The sequence below is a fragment of the Hevea brasiliensis genome, chromosome 17, assembly GCF_030052815.1.
Source record: "Hevea brasiliensis isolate MT/VB/25A 57/8 chromosome 17, ASM3005281v1, whole genome shotgun sequence".
Taxonomy (NCBI): Eukaryota; Viridiplantae; Streptophyta; class Magnoliopsida; order Malpighiales; family Euphorbiaceae; genus Hevea; species Hevea brasiliensis.
The window spans coordinates 19,186,128-19,206,109 of record NC_079509.1 but is presented as its reverse complement, the minus strand read 5'-3'; the positions used below and the strand labels follow the sequence as shown (position 1 = coordinate 19,206,109).

General features: G+C 34.8%; 1 protein-coding gene, 1 non-coding gene and 1 pseudogene across 11 annotated transcripts; all 3 read left to right on the top strand.

The window, feature by feature from the left end:
• Window positions 1-1,086: 1,086 nt before the first annotated feature.
• LOC110642963 (equilibrative nucleotide transporter 8-like) lies at window positions 1,087-4,049 on the top strand (annotated as a pseudogene).
• Window positions 4,050-5,431: 1,382 nt separating this feature from the next.
• Window positions 5,432-17,336, top strand: LOC110642972 (pentatricopeptide repeat-containing protein At1g11710, mitochondrial). 10 transcript variants are annotated; one of them, XM_058140115.1, is made up of 10 exons: window positions 5,432-5,726; window positions 5,893-6,129; window positions 6,728-8,798; window positions 10,276-10,523; window positions 11,127-11,250; window positions 11,749-11,920; window positions 14,307-14,391; window positions 14,583-14,682; window positions 15,880-16,504; window positions 16,819-17,336. In XM_058140115.1, the coding sequence occupies exons 2-3, from the start codon at window positions 6,036-6,038 to the stop codon at window positions 8,713-8,715; spliced, it is 2,082 nt and encodes a 693-aa protein (XP_057996098.1). In that variant the 5' UTR covers window positions 5,432-5,726; window positions 5,893-6,035; the 3' UTR covers window positions 8,716-8,798; window positions 10,276-10,523; window positions 11,127-11,250; window positions 11,749-11,920; window positions 14,307-14,391; window positions 14,583-14,682; window positions 15,880-16,504; window positions 16,819-17,336. The 10 variants fall into 10 exon arrangements, with proteins under 10 accessions (XP_057996098.1, XP_057996097.1, XP_057996096.1 ...); XM_058140114.1 differs by having other exon boundaries at window positions 10,934-11,250; XM_058140113.1 differs by having other exon boundaries at window positions 11,127-11,920.
• A 600-nt stretch (window positions 17,337-17,936) lies between these two features.
• TRNAH-GUG (transfer RNA histidin (anticodon GUG)) lies at window positions 17,937-18,008 on the top strand. The gene has a single exon. It is a non-coding gene; the product is annotated as a tRNA-His (tRNA).
• The last annotated feature ends 1,974 nt before the right edge of the window (window positions 18,009-19,982 follow it).

Below are 19,982 nucleotides of genomic sequence, written 5' to 3'. Positions count from 1 at the left end.
CCCAATTGATGATATATTTTGTTTACAGGTCGGGTGAGTCAAAAACTCCCCGTTGAAAGGTCCACTTTATGGCCGGACTCTGTCCGGTTAATTTCTTGAAATTGGGCCCAAATGGGCCTTAGAGTTAAATAAATGAATAGTTAGACTTACTACGGGCCTCGGGGGCTTTAGACTGGCCCAGGTCCTAGTGCCGGTCCGGCCCATAGGTTGGTTCGTGACAATATTCTAAGATTAACTCCTTCAAAAATAATATAATATTTTATATTCTCCTTCTTTTACCCATGATAAGTTGAACAATGAATAATAATAGAAAAAAAGTGGATTTAAAGAAATGATATTATCTGGTTTGAAGAAGAAACCAACTACAAAGATAACTCTAATGAAAAATGGAAAAAGTGAAAGAAAAAATGAAGACGAAGATAAAGGAGACGTATATAATGTAAATGTTAGGCAAGAAGAAGATGAAGATTTTTTTATTAGAGATAGAGACGTCTTACACAAGGAGCCGTATATAGAAGAAATGAAGATGAATATATTCTTAAATAAAAAATAGAGAAAAATAAAAGAACTTGAACTCAAAACTTATAATGCTTAATGGATGAGAGAAAATTTAGAATTTGAATTTAAATTTTACATATTATTTTAGAAAAATCTCTATAAATGAATTAGTGTAAAAGTATAAAATTTTAATAAATAATATTACTCTATCCACGTTAAATAAGAATTTACTTTATCCTCGAGCTTTTTCCTACATATTATCATATTTCATCCTCTTCAGTTGTGTTCGCCAATGCCACTGTAACTTCAAATTTTGTGTCCTCCAGCTTCTTTTTTGTTTTCTTCTGTAAAAAGAAAAAGCCTTTTGCAATTTTTTTTATTTTACCGCTGGGCACGTTGAGGGGTGGATATGATACTTCAACTGTAAACTTGATATAAAGCAGCAAAAGTTGGAAAATGAAAGAATGTAAAAGATAAGCAAAGGAATAATAATGGCAACTGACAAATAGCAGCAGAAAGGACACGTGTCTCAAAGGGGTGGATTAATATTTGATATTATGCTCTCTCCTCTCTATAGTGTTTAATTACTTGGTGTTAGTAGAGAAAATGGAATCATATTCCACATGCTAATCTACAGAGAGAAGAACTTTCTAGTCGCACTGAAAGGACTTCACTTCTATCAGTTTGGCTGCAGCACCATTCCCAGGACCAGTTTGGCTCCAGTGAAGCCCGGGGCCCTTAAGAGATACTTCTCTGAGAACTATCAAATCTTGCATTATCAAGACTCAGCTGTGAGTGTTTGGATCTTTTTCTTTCTTTCTACTTCTCCTTTTTTAACTTTCACATTAAGAGGCATCAGGTTGCGTGTCTTAATACTGAAGTCGTGGTCAGTAATATTGCTGAGTTTCTTATTGGATTCTTTCCCTCCTTCCATGACTTACAGATATGCATATTTTTTGCAACTTGTGAAATGGATCTTGAAGCTCAGGAAAATAACTGTTACCTGACTTATTGTTAATACTCACGCTTATAATTTGCTATTGGCTAGTAATAGTTCTAAATAAGATTCTGGGCTAAAACTTGACAGTGCCAGGCAAGCTGCATTCGAGCATACTAATAGGTACTTCTAACACAGCCCATCTATTGTTGTCCCCACACTGAACAAAGTTTCTACATGCATTAGCTCCATTGATTCCATAACCAACCCATCAATCAAATCCAAGAACACCAAGTAGTGCTGTCAACTGACCTACTAGCCCAATTTAATTAGCCAGTTTGCTGGTAACTAGCATATATTTCAAATTATTCGACTTATCTGCTAGTAGGAGCTTGCTCTATCACTTTAGCTTCTTTATTATGCCTTTTCTAAGCAACAGAACATATCATATATAAAGTTTGATTGCAGCTTATAATGAGCTTAAACTCCAAACCTGACTGTTGGAAAAATTAGACGCCTGCACCTGCAACAATGGAAAAAATGGAAGGTGAGAAAGGACTTGGAGATCAACCTAAGCCAAGAGACTCCTACAAGATTGCTTATGTAATCCATTTTTGCTTGCCTGGAATTCTTTTATCACAGCCGTTGATTACTTAGGAAATCTCTACCCAACCAAGCACGTTGAGAAGGTATTTTCCGTAGCTTACATGAGTTCTTCAATTGTTGTTAATTTTCGTCATTAGTCTAGATGGTTGGGGCAACAAGCTCACTTGCTGCAGGTTGAGAATGAAATTTTCCATGTTTGTTCTCTCCTCAGATTGGGTCGGAAGACCAAAGGGAGCCTACGGTCTGACAGTTGCATCGGTGGTGGTTTGTGGTCTAGCTGATGGTTTGACGGGACGAAGTCTGATAGGATCAGCAGGAAAGCTTCCCATAAAGTACATGCAAGTTGTGTAGCGTTCGCTGGAACTGCCTCTTCAGGTACTATATAACACTATACTTTAATTCCAACTTTTCTTTTCATGTCCAATGATAAATGAGGAAGCATAAGAATATCTTAACAGAGAAATAGAACATTTATTTTATTTTATTTTATTTTTATCTTAGTGAAGATGCAAATGAAGGTACCATTGATTTAGTTTTGGTTTTTGTAAAAATTTTCTACTGTTAGAAAGAATTTTAGGAAGAATGCATCTTGAAGGGACTGTTTTTGCCTTTTAGAGCCAGAGTTTATAGATGTACTACTATAAGTTATAGTTGCTAACCTTCACTGTTTTTCCATATGGATCAGAATATGGCATTCATTTCCTGCAGTTGCATATTTTCACAAGATATGTTCCCACCACATGTTTCCCCCTTTTCCAAGGAAAGACTAGTTGTTAATGAATCCATTAGAACTGAAACTAACAGCCATTATAAGGGATTCTTGGAAGAAATAGTTTTGGAACTGAAGCCATTATAAGCAGTTTTTGTCACACGGGTTTAAGTTCTGATTATGCAAATTCTCATCCTTGGTTCCCCTGGCTAAATCTGTTGTCTTTCCACAGGTGTTCTTGTCTCCATCTTGAGGATAACCACAAAGGCACCACTCCCACAAACCCCCAAGGTCTCCGAACAAGTGCCCACTTCTATTTTATAGTTACCGTAATTACTCTGATGTGCTGCACTCTCTGTTGCAACTTCTTGTACAATTTACCAGTTATGGAACAGTATTTCAAGCTTCTGTCAAATGATAATTCAGTGACTTCAAGGCCAACATTTTGAGCTGTTGCAAGAAAAATCCAGTGGCCAGTTTTTAGGATTCTCATAATTTATGTTGTGACTCTTCTAATTTTCCCTGGATTCTTAGCTGAAAGTCTTGCATCCAAGTTGCTACAGGATAGGTATCCAGTTCTGCTGATAACAGTGTACAATGTTTCAGATTTCATGGGTAAATCTTTAACTGCAATATATATTGCGAAGAGCATCAAGAAGGCAACACGGGCTTGCATTCTTTGGCTTTGTTTTATCTACTCTTTGCAGCATGAATGAATGGACCCAAATGGCTGAGAACTGAAGTCCTAGTGGTGGTACTGACCTTTATGCTTGGAGCAAGTAATGGCTATCTGACAAGCTTCATCATGATCCTTGCTCCAAAGTCCGTTCCAGTTTTAGAATCTGAGTCATCTGCAATTGTGCTAATTGTGTTCCTAGGACTTGAATTGGTTGGTGGTTGAGTCATTGGCTGGTGTTGGATTGTATGAGCCACTTTGAATTCTCGGGTCACACGGCCTGTTGATCTGAAACAGCTGGAAATCCTTAAAAACAGTGTTAGCTAAAGCCTACTCCTAGCTGAAGTATAAGGGATTAACAACCGATAAAAAAATCTAACAGGCTTAGCCTCGAGTTGAACCAACTGTGATGTTTCAAAACCCCTGACAATTACATGATTACAAGTAATTGTCTCATCATGATCCTTGCTCCAAATTCCGTTCCAGTTTTAGAATCTGAGTCATCTGTAATTGTGCTAGTTGTGTTCCTAGGACTTGGATTGATTGGTGGTTGAGTCATTGGCTGGTGTTGGATTGTAAGAGCCATTTTGAATTCTCGGGTCACACGGCTTGTTGATCTGAAACAGCTGGAAATCCTTAAAAACAGTGTTAGCTAAAGCCTACTCCTAGCTGAAGTATAAGGGATTAGCAACCGAAAAAAAAATCTAACAGGCTTAGCCTCAAGTTGAAGTAACTATGATGCTTCAAAACCCCTGACAATTACATGATAACAAGTAACTGTCTCACATTGTTACATCCATGCAGACCAAACATCTCATTGTCAAATTGCATCCTGCAAATTTGTGACGGTCCTGTGAATTAGATTATGATAATCCCAGAGAGGGATATAATTATCTCCGTGAGTGGGACTTGTTAGGCTGCATGGAAATTCTAAAATCATTTACAGGAAAATCTACAATTATGCACCAAATTCCCTTTCTTGCAGAAATCCATGGTATCCTGCATATTTACCCTCTTCTCATTTTAGAAAGTTTAACTGAATCTGACGCATAAACAAAGTGTTTCATCATTAGTAGGAACCAGGATTCATTTTTCCAAACAAGAATCACACTAATCTATGGATTCCACATATCTATTAGCTACAACAATAACGACAGGAATTCAAGAAAGTTCGTTGAGGGAATTACAAGTTGTGTGCACATGTTTAGACATCAATAGTTAAAAACTAAAATTATGTTAGCATTAATATCTGTATAGAAGGCTAGGCTGCAATTTTTCTAAACCATCACAAACAAGAACGGTTCTCACCGATCATCAGGGGCTGTTTTAACAGCTTCATCAAAATAGGTCTCAGCAAGTGAAGCATCCTTATGGCTTTGCCATATCAAATCAGCGTACATAGATAAACTATTTTCATCTGCCATATCAAATACTAGGGTTTGCTAAGATATTAAGATTGCTCTCCCACAGTAATCTTCAGTCAGTCTTTACAAAATCTGCACGAACCTGTTTCAAAATACAGTAACAATTTACTAGTAAAAAACACCCAGCCTGCAAGAATGAATCAGATTCATTCTCTTCTAACATAAAGCTATGGACAACTTCAAAAAAAAAACAGTTAACAGCTAGAAAATATCCCTCAAGTCTTAAAAAGTAATCTCTGTTGATAAACAGTAGTCCGGTGAGCCATAAAGGGAGACAATGCCAAAAATAAAAGGAAGAAGCTTTAATTAACAAACAAAATTCAGTTAAACAATTTAAATTGCAATGATTAATTCTGTTAATTGTATGCTCTTGTAAAGTAAATATCTTTTTCATGCTACTATATTAATGATCTGATATCTCTTTTATAAAGTGAAGTTTTTTGTTTAATTTAAAAAAAATAATTTAAATTTAATTTTTTAAATTATTAAGATTTACCACAAAGCAAAGTAAGATTTTTTTTTTTTTAATTTGCAGTAAATCCTCATAAGTTTTTATTATTTGGGAAAAAGGAGATATATTTTTTTTTTTTCAGGTTCCCTTTAATCCATCAATGGGGCGGAGGGTTGGAAAGTAGAGAATTTTAAAAACCTCAAAGAAAAGGTTTTTAAACCTTTCCAACCAAACATAACCCTAGATTGGCGACTACACCACCCGATACTACTGGTTGGCCCGGGCGGAGCTAGAGTATTTTGTAACAAAGGGCTTCTGAGGTGCTAGCCGCCCTCTCGGGCTACACTTATACGGCCAGGCGACCTGAGCGCTATAATGCCTTTGCCGAAGGTAATGGATCGCTAAAGGAGAGAAGATTGCAAGAAGTAAGTCAAGTTGATAAGTTAATGTTTGATTTTTTTCCTTTCCTTTCTCCTTTTTCTTTTCCTATTTTTTAGGGTTTTTAAAGTAATTACATTCCATTTTTGGTACGCCAACTCACTCTCTTTATCTGTTCACTCATATGGGTGGTTCGGGCGGGAAATGATATAGCCAAGATGGTTCCGTTCCTTCCTCCAAGAGCGCTTAATCAACAGGGTTAAGCCCGATAACAACGGATAAGCAGCTAACAGCTTTTACCTCTCAAAGCCTGTTCTCGGGCCACTCGGAGTCAACGGAGAAAAAGGTGTCGTATAATGAGACTGTTCGTCTATATGAAATTATTCCAATTCTTTTTGTTGGCGGAAGCGAATCCACAAATGCATGCAGAGAACTCTGCAAATGCTGGAGGTGTGGCTCACCTAAACGTTTTGTATAGGGTTCCAAACCTGCAAAAAAAGCCCTTTAGTAAAAGCCTAAATGTCCTTATTGAAAACTAAAGCGCTAACACGCCTTATATTCATATTCCATTTTTTTTTTTTTTTATAAAAGCAACCTTTATTGATATGGTATCATTTAGCCTTCTCAAGAAAAGCAGAGAACTTGTTTTCTCTGCAGCACAGTAGCGTCCCTCGCTTGAAAAAAAAGTTAAGATTTCAGTCATCTTTTTTGCTTCAAGTTCGATATTTCAGGGTTTTTGCTTGACACCAACTATAGTTTTTGTGTTCTTGTAAAAATCCCAGTTTATTTGTTAAGCTTCAGTTTATCTAGGGTCATCTTTTAATAAGCATGCAGGGAAACAGATAAATAGTTAAATAAAAGTCCCTTGGCCATGATATTTGGATTTTCTCTTGTCAAATACTGTTGCTATATCATTATATGAATTTAAAATTCTATGCTTTTGAGCCTATGTGTTTCAATATCTTTTATGTATAGCTTTGCCTTTGGTGCCTCTTATGCTATGTTGACTTGGATTCTCCTTTTTTTCTTTTACTCTTTGTACTTACAGGAACTGGGTCTTTATTCTGTTCTATGTTTATAAGCTTCTGGTTATGCAAAAGAATTTCTGTCTTAAACCGTGGTTTTCACGCTGGTCTGCATTTCACACACCGTAATACTGAGGATATTGTTTTTAAAGCAATTTGTGTTAATCTCAAACACAAGAGATGGAATATCTTGGAGCTAATGTCACCCAGTCTCACTTCCTCGATGGTGAGTCGTGTAGTTTGCCAGTTTCAAAACTCACCACTATTAGCTTTAGAATTTTATAATTGGGTTCTAGAGAAAAAGAGTATTTTGCAATCAGTGGAGTCTTGTTGCACTGTTATTCATGTGCTAGTCAACTTGAAGAGATTTGATGATGCCTTGTCTCTTATGGGGAACTTAATGAGTGTAAATGGGAGATCCCATTTGGAGGTCTTAGATGCGTTGGTTAATACTTATCGAAAGTGTGATTCAAGTCCAGCTGTTTTTGATTGTTTGGTTCGGGCATGTACTCAAATTGGGGCTACTGAGAGTGCTTATGAAGTGATCAAGAAGTTGCAATTGGAGGGTTATTGGGTGACAATTCATGCTTGGAATAACTTTTTGAGTCATCTCTTGAAGTTGAATGAGATTAGTAGGTTTTGGAAGGAGTACAAGGAAATGGTTTCTTGTGGATATGTTGAAAATGTATATACTTTCAATTTGGTCATTTATGCTCTTTGTAAGGAATCTAAACTACTAGAAGCAATGTCAATGTTCTATCGAAGCTTGAAGCGTGGTATTTGGCCTAATGTTGTTACTTTTAACATGATCATAGATGGTGCTTGCCAGATGGGTGCCATGGATCTTGCCATGAAGCTCATTAGCAAGATGGAAGTCATGTCAGGTGGAACTGTTAAGCCTGATTGTGTAACTTATAATTGTCTCATCAATGGATTTTGCAAAATTGGGAAAGCATCTACGGCGGAAAAAGTTAAAAATGAAATGATGGAGAATGATACTGAGTCTAATGTGAGGACCTACGCAACTTTAATAGATGGATATTCCCGAGTGGGGACTTTGGAGGAGGCATTTAGGTTATGTGATGAAATGGTGAAAAAGGGATTGGTACCCAACTCTATCATATACAATTCACTCATCCAGTGGCTTTGCATGGAAGGAGATGTAGAAGAATCCTCTTTGCTATTATCTGACATGATTAATAAGTGGATATGCCCTGATCAATTCACATATTCTATTCTCACAATGGGTCTTTGCAGAAATGGTTATGTCAACGAAGCATTTAAATTCCATGATAAGCTTCTTGAAAAGAACCTCATTGGAGATTCATTTTCATACAATATTCTTATTAATTACTTGTGTAGAAGCAATAATTTAGCAGGAGCTAAACAACTTCTTGCCAGTATGTATGTTCGTGGCCTGGTTCCTGATGTTGTTACATATGCTACTTTGATAGATTGGCATTGCAAGGAGGGCAGCATTGAAACTGCAGTCCAGGTCTATGAGAAAATGATGAAGGCAGGGGAAAAACCTAATTTGTTAGTCTACAATTCTGTTATAAATGGTTTATGCAAGGAGGAATCACTGGATCTTGCAGGACTTCTGAAGGATACATTGCAGAGGATGGATTTATTTGATGTCATAACTTATAATACCTTGATTAATGGATACTGCAAAAGTGGGAAGATTGATGAGGCATTTGCTTTGTCTTCAGAAATGAGAAATGCAGGAATTTCAGCAAGCCATGCCACCTATAACACATTAATAAACTTTTTGTGCAAGCTTAGTTGTGTTCAACAAGCACAGGAACTAATGAAGATGATGGTCCTTTGGGGTTTGATTCCTGATTCCATAACATACACAACTCTTATTAGCAGTTTCAGCAAGAAGTGCAGCCCTGAAGAAGTGATTGAATTGCATGATTACATGGTGCTCAAGGGAGTAGTGCCTGATAAACAGACGTACAAGGCCATAGTGAGTCCACTTCTTCAAGAAGATGGTGTGGAGACCTGAGTTTAGCATTTTTAGAATGTGCCTCAAAGGTGGATGGTGTGTAAACGAGACTCTTGTGAAGTGTGAAGTCTATATGATCAGTTGTTGTAAGTTTTCTAATGGAAGATCTGTTCATGCAGTCTTAGATTAAATATTTAGATCTTAGCATTCTTAGTTTCCAGATGAAGCTTGGGTTGCACGGTTGCACATTCTAGTATTATCAAAACAGATTGTGCTGAATCTTACAAAGAAATAATCAATTGTACCTTTATTTTTGCCCTTTCCATAGAACGTATAAGCTCCTTTTTCCCCCCTGGTGTTGACATACTAGGTTTCAGGTTTTCTAGTTATTATTCTTCACTTCATAAAAAATAGGTTGAATGAGGTGGGAACCTGTATTTGACCAAAAACATGTTGTGTGATAATGTAAGTAGCTCTCTGTTTTTTATTTCAATTATGGGTTATGAAATTCCTAAGCCGTTATTATCTGATTTCCTCGTAATTGTTGATGCATATGGGCTCTACATGTTTGAGTCATGGCATTTGTATCTACTGTTTTCAGTTTCAGGCATTTGCAAGTTGCTTCTTCCTGTTGACACAGGTTCCCTTCCCTTTTCCCCCTTTTTAAGTTTTAGCTCTCTGTTGCACACCATGTAGCATTTAACGGTTTGGAAGAGAGAGGAAGTGGCTGTGGTGGTGGGTTTGACCATCTTGGGGAAAGAGAGAGAGAGAGAGAGAGAGAGAGAGAGAGAGAGGCCTTGGTGGTGGGCAAGTCACAAGTGAGGGAGAGTGGAGAGAGTCGTAGAGAGAGAAGAAGAAGCAAAGAGAAGAATGCCAGAGGGAGAGCAGACAGAGGCAAACTACAAGGGGGTGAGGGGAGGTGTAACCAGTCTGACAAAACTTATTTAACTCTAAAGCTAAAATTTAAAATAAAGTGTTTAATGAATTCAGTTCAGGTTTTCTCTTTTTTAATTTAAAAACAGAACTGGATCGAAATGTCAAATAGACTGAAAATCACAAAAACCGAATCAAATTACCAACTAAACCGAACTGAATTTCTGAATTCAGTCAGTTAGCAATTTTGGTGCAAACTGAAAGGTGCTCACACTTTATTGCTTCAGTTTCTCAATCTCGAGACTGGGTTTATTTTAAAATAGTTGTTGCATTAAGGACGCTATGTCTACCCATGCTTGTTGACACAGTATACAAATTACTGTCTGCATGCATATGCCAATATATGGTAGATGACTAGATTCATATTGATGTATATAACCAGGGTGATGGGTCCAAGAAGATCAATTACATGTAAATGTTGCTGTTAGAAAGTTATTTTGTGTGCAAATGTCAAAACTAACTTGCTGTTTGGCTTTGTTGGTATTAAATCTACTACACTTCCCCACCCCCCACACCCCACACCCACACACAACCCCCCCCCCCACACCCCCCCCGGTCCCGCCTCTTCTCTGTCTCTCTCTCTCGTCCTTAGCCACAAGTTTCTATATTTCTGTCAATGAGAAAAAGTTCTAGTCCAGTTATTCCTTTCTAAAACGTCTATGATAATAAGTGTTTTATACTTGGCAGGTTGTTATCCATTGTTGTGATTGGTCTAGAGTTGAAGTTGCATGGTTGTTCAAGGACCATTATATGCACTATGGTCTTAGCAAAGTTCAGGTTGTCTTCATGACTTCACGTTTCACAAGCTTGAATTTGGGGCAGGAAACATTAGGAAGGCTATGGCATATTCTGACTTCACGTTTCATTTCACAAGCTTGAATTTGGGGGCAGGAAACATTGGGAAAGCTATGGCATATGCTGACAAGTCTACAACTGTGAGTGCTTATAATTTTCATTGTTTTGTTTACATAATTTGACTATTGCCTTCATTCATTCTCTTACAGTTTACTTTTCTGGGATATCATCAGTCAAACAAGTTCCAACTTGCTTTCCTCTGTAACCAAATTGCTCTTGATCCTATCTACCATTATTTTTTTTGTTTAGATTTAAGTATGAACTCATTATTCTTTTTTTTCCCCTTTTCTTTTTCTGGTTTGCAATGTCTATTGAAACAAAATAATATTTTTAATCATTTTATTGAGATACCTCAATTGCATTACTCATTTCACTAGCAATTATCTTGAGAGGATGAAATTAACTGCTATTAAGAATAGCATTAAATTTGCTATCAAGTGAATGAGAATAGTGACTAAGGTTATTTTTATTCATTTCTCATTTGTTTCAGTGGATTGGAGCATTTTTCTCTCCAAATTTGTAATCATATTAGACTTCCATCTTCTGGTGTATTAATGTCTTCAAAGAAAGGATTAGACATCTGTCGCAACAAAAGGGAATCTGGCACACAATTTATAGGATATTTTGACAGTTTTATTCATATACTGCTGTAGTATCTGAGTTATTTGTCGTTGTATCTGCAGATATCCCCCACATATTCAAAGGAGGTAACTGGCAATCCAGCTGTTGCTCCTCCACAAGTTCCATGGAATATTGAATGGAATTCTCCCAGATATATGGGATCCTTATAACGATAAGTTCATTCTTGTTAGCGGACGACAATGTTTTTTTGAATTTCTTTGACAAGTGGTTCTTGAATCTAAAGGCCTTTAGTTATAGCTCTTCCATGTTCTGTTTCCATGAACTAGCATTTGTAATTTTTGCAATGCTTAAATTGTGAGTAAAAAGCTAAATGGAAGAATGGTGTCAACTGTACGATCATGCATGTTGTAGATTTCTTCATTAATATTGCAATGGGAGCTTAAAATCGTTGTTATGTTGAGGATTTGAGTAGTGGGACTGAGTCTTTGGTTCTGACTTTTTGATGTTGCTTAACACATATGAAATATGTGAGAGTTTTGCCCTATTTAGGGTGAAATTTCTACACCTAGCTCAGTTTTGTTTTTCAAGTTTGAACATGTCATATTGGAACCAAATGTAATTTTTACCGAGTTTTTTTTCACTATTTATTTAGCTATAGTGAATATTTCTTTTATGATTCTGATTATTGCCAATGCAATTGTGCTAATACATGTATTATTAAAGGTTCTCTACACATCTGAGAATGTTGAGAGCAGCCAAGGAGGCTTTGCAGCAGAGGCTTGGTTTAAAGAAAGCTTATATCCCCTTAGAAGGGATCATCACTCGCCTAACACATTAGAAAGGAATCCATCTCATCATGCATGCAATTTGGCGAACCTTAGATTTCAATCGACAGGTTAGCATTGTCTTCTACTTTCAGGTTCTATTGGTTGTGTGCGGTTTGTCAACATGTAGAACAGTATCGATTGAATTTCCATGTCTTCGGATTGTAATATCCTCACTTTAGCTAATCCGTACAGTCTACTGTTCCGGTGACCAATGTCGGTCCGGGCAGTTAGAATGTTTAAAATTATAATTAGACTAAAGTGGAGAGTTATAAAGAAATTAAATAATGCTCATAAAAATCAAGGAAAATTTATAAGAATGAAATACACTAAGATTAAACGAGCCAAAACTCTAGGGATGAGTAACCCGAAAGGGAATTGACGGTGAAGGCCGTTAGCAACCCCATATCCGGGGAAAACTTCATGAAATAATTTTTGGAACCTCAGGAAAGTATTATTGGGGTTCCCATGATAATAGAATGCTAAGAAAACACTAGGAAAATTTAATCAATAGGTACACACAATTTTGACTCGTTAAACTAAATCATCAGTATTTTAGTCATTTCGTCTTTAGAGATGATTTTTGACCAACTTGTCCATTTATGCAAGTGAATTATATGACATAAAATATGAATAAATATTGATGAAAAATTATTTAAAAATGAATAGGTAAGGAAAGAAAAGAAAATAAAAATAAATTGGATTTATTACCTAATTCTTAAGTAAGCATGAGGTCATTAAAATCTATGTCCAATCAAATTAAAGAAATACAATTATAATACAAAAAAAGGGGCAGATAAAGAAGTAAAAAATCTGGAATAATCATAAACCTTCTTCCTCCCATGCAAGCCGCCCCCATTGTTCCTCCATAGCCAAGCTTTACAAAGCTTGATTTTCTTGATTTTTCACCTACTAAACCCCAAGTTGTCAACACAAATCTTGTTCTTTCCTCATAGTGAAGCTTTTGGGAGCAAAATGAAGTGTTAAAGAAGAGTTCTTACAAGTTGGAGATTAGCTCCATTAAAGGTTAGTGACTAAACTTGATTCTTATCTTTCAATTCATGTTGAAGGAGTGGTATTTGATGTAAATTTACAAGAAAATTGAGTAAACATCATGTGTATGTCTTGCTTAAAATTCCGGCAGCCTTGAACTTGGTAGGGATTTGAAGATTTCTTAGAGTTAAAATGATATTGTGGCTGCTCTTAACACTAATATGTTGATTAGGAAGGAGAAGTGTAAGTGAATGCAACAATATAGAATGGTGGAGCTAGGGTTTGGACCCAAATTGAGACTTTGTTCATGTATTTGGTGAAAGAGAGTTCTAATGGTCAATTATTGACCATTTGGCTGTGTTTGAATCAGAAATGAAGTGGTTTGTGTAGTGGGAATTGAAGTTAGTATAGCTGCCCTCGGTGACCTGCAGCACTGGTATGAGTCCAGCAGGTTTGGGCAGCAATAACTGGAGTTGTAGAGGTTCAATTAGTGCAAGGCCAATTGGACATGAAACTAAACACATAATGGCACAACTTTGGTGAAGAAATCATGCCCATAAAACCAAACCAAGTTGACCTAAAGATTGCCCTAATCCGAGTGACCTGCATTCTGCTTGGGCAAAATGACCAAATGAACAGTGTTTATTCATTTAGTCATAACTCAGTGTAGAAAGGTCCAATTGATCTGAAATTTTACCAGCAAATAGCTGAGACATATATCTACAACTTTCATGAAAAAACCTAACCCAAATTTTGACATTAACATGTTCAAAAGGTGACCTGCAGTCACTGCACAAAACACTGTAGATTTGGTCAGTCCAGAAAATCTGGGAAGTTGGCAATCCGGCCAGTCATGGTATTTAGGCCATAACTTGAGCTACAAAACTCCAAATGGAGTGATTCAAAAAAAGAAATGTAACTAGACACAATAAGTAACAACTTTCATGTTGACAACTTTGCCAAATTCCCACTGCAAAAATGACTAATAGAATAGTAAACACAAAGCTTGAAATCAGAAAATTTTGAACAATTAACATTAAACTTGGAAATTATATTGGCAACCAATATCAACAATTTTAGAAAGCAAAATGTGGTATGTTGGAAATATTATAACCAATGTACCTATCATCCATGCAAAAGTCAACATTTTTGTTGACTAATGAAATGAATAGTAACACCTAAACTTGAATTTCAAGAATTGTATAATTTAAGAGTGTAACATGCCCTAGTACACCTAGCAAGATTGGTTTGGATAGGTTGGCATGCCAATAGGGTTCTGTTAGCAGTACTGCATATGGATTCATGCCATTCTGTGTTTTATGGCCTCACGTGCCATTCTGTGTTTTATGGCCTCACGTGCCATTCTGTGACATAATAGCCTTTGACTATGTTGATTGAGATGTTATACTTGGGTTTTATCCTTGATAATTATTACAGCTTATTAACTGTTCTGTTGCACACCAGGAGACACAATGTGACCGATGGTGTGATGGTCCGAGGAACTTAGTATCCAGTGCCAGTTTACCCGTTTATCCAGTCCAGTCGACTAGTAAGGGTTATTCGGGCAATGATAATGAATCTTACAAAATTTTAATTGAATAATACTGCAATAAATGTCAGAAATTAAGTCTACCTAAAATGTAAACATACATTCTGCATATTTATGTTATTGTAGTTATTTTATTTTATATTGTCACCACTAAGCAGAATTGCTTAGCGCATCGCTTTTGCCATACGCAGGTACTGGAGACATAGCTGGGGAGTCCAGCAGACCTCATACTGGGTGAGCTTTCAGATCTGCACACGGAGTCTAAAGTCACTTCATATTTGCAGTGCATTGGTAGGACATTAGACTATTTTTGGTCTTTTGTATTTGTAAACTTTTGTTATGTATATTTTAAATTCATGTAATTATGTTTTTGATGTAATTATTTATAAAACATGTTCAGTAAAATAAATTTGAGTATTTCTTATTGATTATGAAATGAAATGAATTGAATTTTGAGATATTGAAGTTAATTGAGAAATTGTTGAAAAGATGTTGGTGGTTGACTGTGATTGATATTATGATTATATTGGAAGTGTTTTTAACAGATTCAGAAGAACTGTTTTGCTAATTTACAATTGATATTTTGTTGGATTTTTTATAAAATTTGTGAAAAATTCGGATTAATTAAAAAGGGTAAATTGTAATGAAAATATGATTTGGTGCTCCGGCACACTGGGTGACATATCTTGCTCGGTTACACTGTAGACGGGTAAGGGGTGTCATACAGATCATGTGAATGAAAAGCTAGCAGCAGATATTGCTGTTCCATTCAGGGATTAAAGTGCATCAAGAAAATAACATATTCCCAAAATGTTGGTTTAGAGTCAAAATGAAATATAGGGGAAAACCATTAAATTAAAATTATATTTCACTCTAGAAGTTATGAAGGAAAGCCATTCAAATTTCCCAGAATATTAGAATTAGGCCAATGTCCTATTTGGAAAGGCGGACTCGTTCATGGTCCTAAATGGTTATTAGCCATTATCATTGCTTGAGTAATCACTATTTCTGCTTTCTAACAGCGTGGTACCTTGATCTCGAGCTTATGCAATTTTTTTTTGTCACTGTTTCTGCACATGTATTAGAGATAATATTGTGATGGCTATGATTTGAATGTGCATGTAAGAACAACAAAGTCCATCATTTGCATGACCTTATTGGATCCATACAATGAAACAAATAACGTGTTAGCATTCTTGTATTCTTGTGCCTGATTGAATTTGTGTTGGCAATTTGTATTGCTTGGTTCAGCTCCGGCTGCTCACATCCAAAATGATTTTGTGAATTTGGCCAACCGGTTGCATTCTTCACATAATGATTATGCTCCCCTTTGTTTGACTTATGATGAGCTACCATCACACTTTTTATATTCTCTTTGAGATTTAAATATTCAACCTTTGCGTGGAAGGACATTTATGTCTCAATCTCACATCTACAATTTTTCCCTGACTGTTTTCTTCTCTCCCTCTCATGTTTGTCTTTGTTTAGACATATGCAGGTGCTGATTTCATTCTTGTCCCATCAATTTTTGAGCCTGGCGGGTGACCCAACTTACAGCTATGAGATAGTGTTCGATAACTGTTGTTCGAAGGGCTGGATGTGTGTTCATCCGTAGCTGCTTAGGCATTTTGACAATTGAATTGATCATTACATTTCTGTAGTCCTAACTATTATCATATCATTCACTCAGCCAACCCACATTCCTAGATCTTATTATGTGTTATTCATTTACTTGCATAATATCCCTATATTACCTGTATCAATTGAGATATTTGTGAGATCCCATAAATTTTTCTTCATTCCAAATCAGATGCTTTTATTTTTTTAAATAGTGCTGCTTTCCCCTGTGCTCATTTATGCAATCACATTAATTCTGTAGTTGCTACTTGCTTGATAATAAAATTTATTGTGTTTTGCTTTGCCCTTCTGTAGTAAATGCCTAGCAGTTACAATGTTTTTAACTGTTCATTTTGATGTTTTCTTCTGTAGGACTTTATTATACAGTGTTTGATGTTGACCATGATAAAGAGAGATGACAACCACAAGGTCTTGAACCAAATTGACTTAAATTTGATGGAGCCAATGCTGCTGGCATTGATTATGCTCTAAATAGGTGAGCAGAGGCTGGCTTTAATTATTGTTGTGGATAAATGTTTTTCTTCTTTCTCAATTGGCAGTTTCCAATTTCCCCCTCATATTAGTTCCCTGCTCCCCTTAAATTAGAGTTTGAATATGAGATATTGAGAGAGTGCCTTTACAATCAACCCGGTAAAACAATTTATTATTCTTTTTGACAAGTTCAATTCTTGGAACCACCTCCACCGTCCGTACTATTCTCTCTGATGCACCCACAAGGGAGAAAACATGCATATTTATGGTTTTATTGGATTTTATAGGGTAATATCTATTCTCTAATGAAATTTTCAGCGTAATTTCTGCCTGGTTTGAGGTCGGGAATGGATTAATTTGTTATGTAAAACTGTGATGGAGCAAGACTGGTCTTGGAACAGGCCTGCTCTTGATTACATGGAGCTTTACCATGCTGCAAGCAAGTGACAAGATTTTATTAAGTTCCAGAGAGAGTGATATGAAGCTCAATTCCACACCATAATCTGTACAGGATTAGCACCTAATTCAACTTTTCTTGTTCAATAGCTAATTACTTGCACGTAAATTGCCCACTCAAAATAATGCAAGATGATGTAAGTTTTAGAGCTTGAAATGGCTCAATCCATTTTTGTGTGTTAGCGCAGAAAATGTAATTTACAGAAAATTTTAAATTCATTACAGTACGAGGCTGATTCGATTTTCATACCAGTCCAGTTGTAATTAAGTATCACCTTAATCATTATCAACGCCGAAATGAGGGACTGGTAGTAAATGTTGGAGGAATTTAGCAATCTTATAATTTGTGGCTTCAATGCCGATTTTAATTTCGATTTAAATGGTTTCGTTGCATTTGCCATATTACCTTTTTTAAAAAAGAAAAAAAATACGACTCAAACCGGATTGAACTTCTAGACTGAACCGCTGATTCTAATTCAAGATTATGAGGGGGATCGAAATTGATCCTCCTATATAAGGTTCAAGACTTAGTTGGGCGATGAGCTGTTGACTAAGGTCGATTCTAGATTTGATTCGAGCGCAATCTGATTCAAAGCCTGAACCAGCTTCATTCCAGGGCTAGACTTCCTACTGCAAAAAGCCCCTAGTTGGCAACCACATCTTGCCTTACTAGCTACCAAAGTTGCTTGCTTCATCTCCTGCTGGCTGGCAATTGAGGCGGCCAAAACTTTGTGTCCAAAAGAGAGTTTTTGGCACTAACGCTGGCGTGGTGATTTGACTGGGGACAAGATTTTGAGATGCAAAATTGGTGGTGATTGACTTTTAAGACCCCACTAATCATCCAAATAAAAAACAGGAAATGAAAAGGAGTCGTTAAGGCGTGCTTATCTTAACAAAATTTAGAAGCTGGTGGCTGCTGCGGCTATTAGAGTGATTTGTTTTGTTCTATAAATTAGAGCATTGATTACCTTAAATAAGCAGTGGCTGTAGTTTAGTGGTTAGAATTTCACGTTGTGGCCGTAAAGACCTGGGCTCGAATCCCAGCAGCCACATTTTGTTTAACTTTTTGAAGCTAATTTGGTTGAAATTTAATTAATAAGAACCAATCAAAATTCATTAATCGCCTCTCGAAAAACATATGATAATATTTTTTTAGAAGAAGAGAAGCATATGATTTTACTTGCAAAGCTTGTGATCTTGGCATTAAAAGGTGTAAGAAATAAGTTCTGTAGAAACTAAAAGGTTAATAATTTATTTAATTAAAAAAATAAACTCTTTAATTAATTATTAATATTTTAGGCGTGAGAAGTAGGTTAAAATTTATTTAAGCTTTAATTAAATCAAATTGACCCAATTAAATCCTTAAATTTTTAAAATAGCATAATAAAGTTCAAAAATTAACAACATTAAGTCCTTGTTTTTGAATTAAATAAAGATGGTTATTTATGCCCTTGAAAAATTATAAACTTTAATAATTAAGTTTATAAATAAATTGTGTTAATTTATATTGTTAATAAATAAAATAATTTTATAAAATCTATAAAATAAATAAAATATTATTAAACAATTTTAATTTATTACAAAAATATAAAATTTTCTTTATTTCAACCAAACACCAAAAAGAATATAGATTTTCCAAACGCCAAACTTTAATATCAAAATCTCTTTTAAATGATATTCTCTATGTAAAATAAATAACAAAACTCATATAAATTAACAATAAATTATTTATTTATTTAAATATATTAAAATTAAATATGGCTTTTGTTAACGTTTTCAAAATATTTTTATATTTATTAAAATTATTGAAATATATTTATAGATAAATTGTGTTAATAAGTGAATATATTTATCCGTTGCCTTGCACATTATTTTGCTCATTGTCTATTTAATGCCCTCAAAATCTGTGCTACCTTATTCGTACTGCAGACAACATTCTTTGTCGCCCTTCACCGTTATAACTTCTTTTGAAGGAAGTTTTTGAAGATAAGAGAGGAAGAGTTTAGGAGGAAGAGTTTTTAAAAGAGGTAAAGTTTTATGAGGATTTAAAATTTCTAAAATTTTTACTTTTTCAATTCATCAAATTGATAAATTGAAAAGGTTTTGACACCTTACTTTTCGATACTTTATTTTACCTTATAAAATATTTCATCTCTTTATTTAAACACACTTTTTCAAAATATGTGCTACCTTATTGGTACTGTAGACAACATTCTTTGCCTCACTTCATTGTTACAGTTTATTTGGGATGAAGTTTTTAAAGGTAAGAGATGAATTTTTAAAATACCATACTTATTTAGAAGGAAAATTAAAAAAAAATAAAGTTTTCAGATATTTCAAAACTTATAAAACCCTCACTTTTTCAACCCATCAAATTAGTATATTGGGAAGGTTTTTGTAATAATACTTATTTTAAAATATAAATTTTATATTTTTATATATAATATTTTAATATCATTTTTAATATTATCTACCTTATTTATAATTATTTTTATTATTATCATTGTAAAACTTCCATTTATATGTTTTAATATTACTTTTAAATATATTTAATAAATTATTTAATAGTTGAATTTTTAATTGAAATAGTTGATTTTATAAATTTACGATAAATCAATTATCAAAGCATATTTTTTCATTATTTTTAATCTTGATCTTTTGGGTTTGATTAAATTGTTACTAACTTGATTATTATTATTATTATTATTATTATTATTATTATTATTATTATTATTATTATCAAGATTAAATTTAAATGCTTTATTTATTATTATATTAAATTAAATTTAGTTAAATTATTTCATTAAATTAAACATATTAAATGAAAATTTTAATTGTATTTTATTATTAGTTATTTGAGTTAATTTTCTATTATTTTATTTTGATGTTAAAAAAATAGGTTAGATATTTTAAGTTTATATTATTATATAATATAAAAAAAAAACCCCAGAAACCACCCCCCCGGTCTCTCTCTCCCCAACTCTACCCTCTCCCTCACTTTCTCCCTCTCATCATGTCTCTGTCCG